This window comes from Sesamum indicum, linkage group LG6 (genome assembly GCF_000512975.1).
Source record: "Sesamum indicum cultivar Zhongzhi No. 13 linkage group LG6, S_indicum_v1.0, whole genome shotgun sequence".
In the NCBI taxonomy this organism is placed as follows: Eukaryota; Viridiplantae; Streptophyta; class Magnoliopsida; order Lamiales; family Pedaliaceae; genus Sesamum; species Sesamum indicum.
In genome coordinates this window covers 19767050-19773132 of record NC_026150.1, presented here as the reverse complement: position 1 = coordinate 19773132, position 6083 = coordinate 19767050, and the positions used below count along the sequence as shown (strand labels likewise).

The following is a 6083-nucleotide window of genomic DNA, read 5'->3' as shown; positions in this document are numbered from 1 at the left end:
GGAAGAGAGTAGCCATTAACACGACTTCATAAACCCCTACTGATAATCTGTTTCACCATTTTACAATCTTCAGAGAGACAAACGCTACATTTGAAATGTACATCAAGCACCAGAACTTAATAATTTTCGCCACCCCCAAAAACGTAACAACATTGATAAATACAAACAAACGAGTAACTAATATAAAAAAGTGAAAAGGGATTTGAGTTAAACACGTAAGCATCCTAAAAGATGCTAGAGTTGAATCGTCGAAGATAGAATATAGGATCACCGAAGGAAGGAGGTGCGACGGAACATCTAACGGGGCGGAGAGTCTTGAAGTTGGCCTTTAAGGCAATGGCGTTTGAGAAGGCTAGGGTTTCCATTTGCAGAGTAGTCCAAGACTGTGAGAGGTGGATTGCGTATTTCCCTTCGCCTCTGCAAGCAGTATTTTTGGACGAAGACTAGTAAGTAGGAGGGTTTATAATCATGATTATGTATATATCGGGTGTAGCCTCGAAATGCATATTATTTGTGTGGGGTTCTAAAGTTCCAAATTTGTCCTATGTAATAATGATGCAAAATACAGATGCAGTTCCAACTTTTTTTTTTTTTTCGAGTAAAACCACCGTAGATATATAACATGGAGAAGATTGTTCACATTGGAGAATAATGACAACCAACAAAAAAAAAAAGAAAATAAAAACCAAGCACAAAAGTTCTAAAGTAATCCTCTCCTTTCCTGCCCAACCAATTGGTAGAATAGGTGATTTGGAAGTCAATTAGATTGGCATAATTGTAATTCATTTTGACAATAATTCGATTTTATGTAATATTATTTAGTGAATAAAATGAGTATTCGTTATTGATATTTTCTTTGTTGTGCTCATTATATATATTTGCATTTTTTTTTTTGCCATCACAATAAAACCCACACACTACTTTGACAACCATGCAACAGTTGGATTGCACATTAGATGGCGACCATGAAATCAACTGTCAAGAGTTAGGTATCAAATGTTCCAAGTTGTATGAAGACTTGCATTAAGAGTCACTTTCATTTGACGAGTGTCGCGTTCCATCGACGACAGACGTGGGACGTCTATGCAATGTTAGTGGGTCGATTGGTTAGGTGCCAAATCGACTGAACTGGCTCGTGGGGATCGTCGTATAGAAGCCTTGGTCGGTATGACTCGAGTCTCCAGTTCCGATAGCATGGGAGTAGTCCTCAGACTTGAGGAATCACGGCAGTTATATGCATACAATGACTATGTATTGGATTTGTGCGAGAGGTGATCGTGTTACAGATATGGTCATCATAAGCCTTGTCTAGTGTAGCCAAAACATGTAGCGAGGATAGTGAGCTTCAAGAAGAGGATTTATACCGTGTCAATACGTGACAGAGGAATCTCCTATGCACTTGGAGATGCGTCTACACTCTATGAACATGTGGCCACAATCATTGGTCGAATAGGAAAAGAGGTTCCTATGTTAAGCAATTTGGCATAACGCGATTTCAAGTATTAAGCATAAACGCCTAATCCATGATGGGAGTCGACACGAAATTCCATGACCTAGATTAAGTTGGATGACGGTAAACGGAAGGACCGTACCCATATGGACTCGAAAACCTAAAAGTTCACATGGATATACGCCTAGTCTCTAGTGCCATGGACCGTTGCTAGACGGCCACCCATGGTGACGAGCTTTCTTGATCAAATATTGATCGAGAATTATTAATTAAATTATATTTAATTAATAATAGTGTTGGACACTTGCCCAAATCTAGTTGAGAGGTGAACCTGAAGAGTCACACAGAAATCACCAAGAAGGGACGAGGAATTAATTCCATAAGTTATTGGATTACTTACAAATGAGAGAGATCCATTGGATGGCGGAGCCCAAGAATAAATTGATAGGATTGATTTATATTGGGTTTGCCCTTATTATTTAATAAGTTGGACTTATTAATTAAAAAAGATTTATTGTGCTCATGTATTTAATTGGATTAAATATATGATGGGCTTAATTAGGTAGATTTTAATTAAACTAGATTTAATTAAGATTAATTTGGCCTTGTATTTTTATCCTAATAAAATTGGCCAAGCACCCCTAAATTAAGTACATTGGATAATTCTAGGGAAGGAAATAATTGACTAGCAATTCTCACTTTTGCAAAGTGCTATGTTTGTCATTTTTTATTTAGAATAAAGAATATATTGCCTTATGGATAATGGAATGAACCTACACATATTCTAGTACATCCATACAAGGTATATATGCATTCTAATTATTTGGAACAATTAATTATTACACAACACCAGAAACCAAAAAAAAAAAATCTTCCTACCCTAGAACAACTCCAATCTGCCGCCCCCTTTCTCTAAAAACACACATGGTATGTTTTCTCCCTTATTATCTTCTAGCAAAGAGAATTAAGGGATCTTTATTTTTCGGTGTGGTGTGGACGATCTTTAAAGGACTTCTACGTTGGAGTCTGGCATGAACAAATCAACAAAAGACGGTTCGAAGGAAATCAAACAAGAGGTAACCTTTGATTTATGTTTCTTGCGCTCCTCGGTTTTATCTTACATGATCAGCCCCAGTTTATTGTTTATTTATTTAACTATATCGAACGCTCAAAAACTCCAAGGGTACACCCCTCGGAACCATGGTCTTATTGTATTCAAGTTTTAATTAATGTATTTTAACCACCTCTTCCGTTTGCGCGTTCCCCGGCCGATCCACTAGCCGCTCCTTTTACCAATGACCCGGATCCCCAATGACCTCTTGTGCTTCTAGATTGCCGCCATCAAACAGCCTCGGTTTCGCCTCCACCACAATGCCCAACAGGTAGTTAAGAACAGATCCCAATCCTTCCTCCCCAACTCCCTGTAAACTTGTCTAAACCATTCCTCAATATTGCACGAATCATATGCCAGCATTCACCAGGGCAGCCCTGAAATGGCCCAAACGAGTCGAGCAAAATTGCATTGATAGATCACATGCAGTGCAGTCTCATCGTCGGATGCGCAATCTCCACAGCCATGCTGCACTTGAATCCCCCAGCTCCTCAAGTTAAAATTGGTTGGTAGAGCATCAAGTAATAGTATTTAGAAATTAATAATAAGAGTAAATACATAAATTATAAAACCTTAAAACTCCGAAGAAGAACACTTCATAGTAGATTTATCACAAACACAAAAAAAGTAAAACATAATATCTAAAAGACAAAGAAGAGAAGCCTAATGAATAAATAAAGAGGAAATTGCAGAGAGACATGAAATTGAACATATATAAAAAAGAAACAAGTTAGTACTACTTTATTAAGTTGCCCTTTGCATTAATTATGGAAACAATTCCATGGATTTTTATTAAATTTAAAAGATAATGTATCAGCAGTGAATCGATAAAAATAATGAAAAAGAAAAGATGGACTATTATTAAATAAAATCTATACTCGTTAATGATTAAGTAGAGAAATCATGACTATTTATTGAATAAATTTAACACATAAAAAAGAAAATAATACGATCAGATTATTTTAGCTAAAGACAAATATTTAAATAAAAAATTAAACAAACAAAAGCAATCAATGGGACGTGATGAAAAAAATAAAAAAAAATTTTAAAAAAATAACGTAAATACTCAAGAATTAATAATAACCGAAAATATAAAATTATACACCCACAACACATTAAAGAAGTAAACGATATAATTTAAAAAACTAATATTTAGAAGAAGAAGAAAAGAATAGTATTCAAAACAAAGAGGATTAAGAGACGTAAAATTTGGCATCGTAAATAGAAGGATGAAAGAGAACGTTAGGCGATGCACCAGAGAAAATAGTTAGTATTGTTATAAACTTAGAGAAATTCTAAGTTTATTAGTCTATCACTCTTAATAGAATATAAAGTAAAATATATGTATTTCTCCAACAAACTTTCTTTGTTCACTCCAAAAACTTCTTACAAATGAAATACATGGTGGTATTTATAGACCACCAAAATTGTGGTTACAAAATACATCATAACTATTTTAATTACAAATTATAATGGGGGATACAAAAGGGTGTATAACATAATGGGTATTAAAAAAAGAATATGAAGAGGTGTATGCATTCATATATACATATTATATATAATACTCCCCCTTGAATGCATACCTCTTTATCATATACATCCTGCCTCGTTAAAAACCTTGCCTGGAAAAACCCAATGGGATAAAAACCAAGGCTAAGGAAAAGAGTACAGTTGTATAATCTCCCCCTCAATTGAGGCAGATATCTTTCAGGTGTCGCATGCCAATATTACGTATGAGTTGTTTGAACACCTTTGTTGGTAATGCCTTCGTAAACAAATCTGCTAAGTTCTGACTTGATGAAATTTGTTGAACATCAACTTTGCCTTCCACTTGAAGCTCGTGAGTGGAGAAAAATTTTGGTAATATGTGCTTGGTTCTGTCGCCTTTAAGATAACCATCCTTGATTTGGGCGATGCACGCCGCATTGTCTTCATATATTACTGTGGGACTTTTCTCGATTGATTGTAGTCCACATGATTCATGCACATAATGTATTAGTGATCTAAGCCATACACATTCACGCCCAACCTCGTATAATGCAATTAATTCTGCATGATTTGATGAGGTGGCTACCAAAGTCTGTTTGGTTGAACGCCATGAAATAGCAGTTCCACCATACATGAATACATATCCAGATTGAGATATAGCTTTATATGGATCAGATAAATACCCCGCATCTGAATAACCAACTAATTTGGTTGTTTTGGCATCATCATGCCTTTCAAAATATAGTCCCATGTCACTTGTTCCACGTAAATAACGTAGAACGTGTTTAACACCATTCCAGTGTCTCTTTGTTGGTGTTGAACTATATCTTGCTAGTAGATTAATAGAAAATGCTATATCTGGTCGGGTATTATTAGCAAGATACATCAATGCACCAATTGCACTGAGATATGGTACTTCTGGACCTAAAATCTCATCATTATGTGCTGGAGGACGAAACGGATCTTTATTAACATCAAGCGATCGAACTACCATAGGTGTACTCAATGGATGAGCTTTGTCCATATGAAAACGCTTAAGGACTTTTTCTATATAGTTCGATTGATGAATGAAAATTCCACCCTTAGTATGTTCGAACTGCAGGCCGAGACAATACTTTGTAGTGCCTAAATCTTTCATCTCAAACTCACTTTTTAAGTAATTAGCTGCTTGTCGAATCTCTTCAGGAATCCAATAATATTCAAATCATCAACATACACAGCTATGATTACAAATCCCGACTCTGTCCTCTTTATGAATAAACATGGACTTATTTGATTATGGCAAAATCCTTTCTTTATTAAGTACTCACTAAGACGATTGTACCACATACGTCCTGATTGTTTAAGTCCGTACAAGGACCTTTTCAATTTGATGGAGTACATATGACAAGAATTTGACTGTAATACTTCAGGCAATTTTAATCCTTCAGGGATTCTCATATAGATATTTGTATCCAATGACCCATACAGATATGCAGTTACCACATCCATGAGCTGCATTTGTAGTTGTTCAATTACTGATAAACTGATTAAAAATCTAAGTGTGGTAACATCCACTACAGGTGAATATGTTTCAGTAAAATCAATTCCGGGCTTTTGAGTAAAGCCTTGGGCCACAAGTCTAGCTTTGTACCTTACAACTTCATTTCGTTCATTTCTCTTGCGTATGAACACCCACTTATAGCCAAAAGGTTTGAGACCTTTTGGTGTTGGAGTTATAGGTCCAAATACTTCTCGCTTATTTAGCGAGTCTAGCTCATCTTGTATGGCCTTTTTCCAACTTTTCCAATCATTTCGATGTCTACATTCCTCCATAGTTTGAGGATCATTTTCATCTTCATCCATGATTTGGACGGCTACAGAATAGGCAAAAATATCATTCATTTCAATTTCTTTACGATACCAACCTAAACTGTTATGAGCATAATTAATAGACATCTCGTAACTGTCCTCGAGATCTTGCTCATTGCTTTTGGAGTCATCAGATAAAACCGCTTCAGGGATTTTATCCTTAGAGACACTAGTGGTCACATT

At 35.8% G+C, this 6083-nt stretch overlaps 1 protein-coding gene across 2 annotated transcripts in view; it reads right to left on the bottom strand.

Annotated features, from left to right (window-relative positions):
* LOC105165172 (anthranilate synthase alpha subunit 2, chloroplastic) overlaps positions 1–498 on the bottom strand; it is a 7982-nt gene extending 7484 nt beyond the window's left edge. Inside the window, exon 1 of one of the 2 annotated variants that reach the window (XM_011084083.2) lies at positions 272–498. In XM_011084083.2, coding sequence (XP_011082385.1) covers positions 272–365 — 94 coding nt within the window. In that variant the 5' untranslated portion in view covers positions 366–498. The remainder of the gene's footprint in view (positions 1–271) is intronic. The other variant, XM_011084082.2, reaches the window with a different exon arrangement.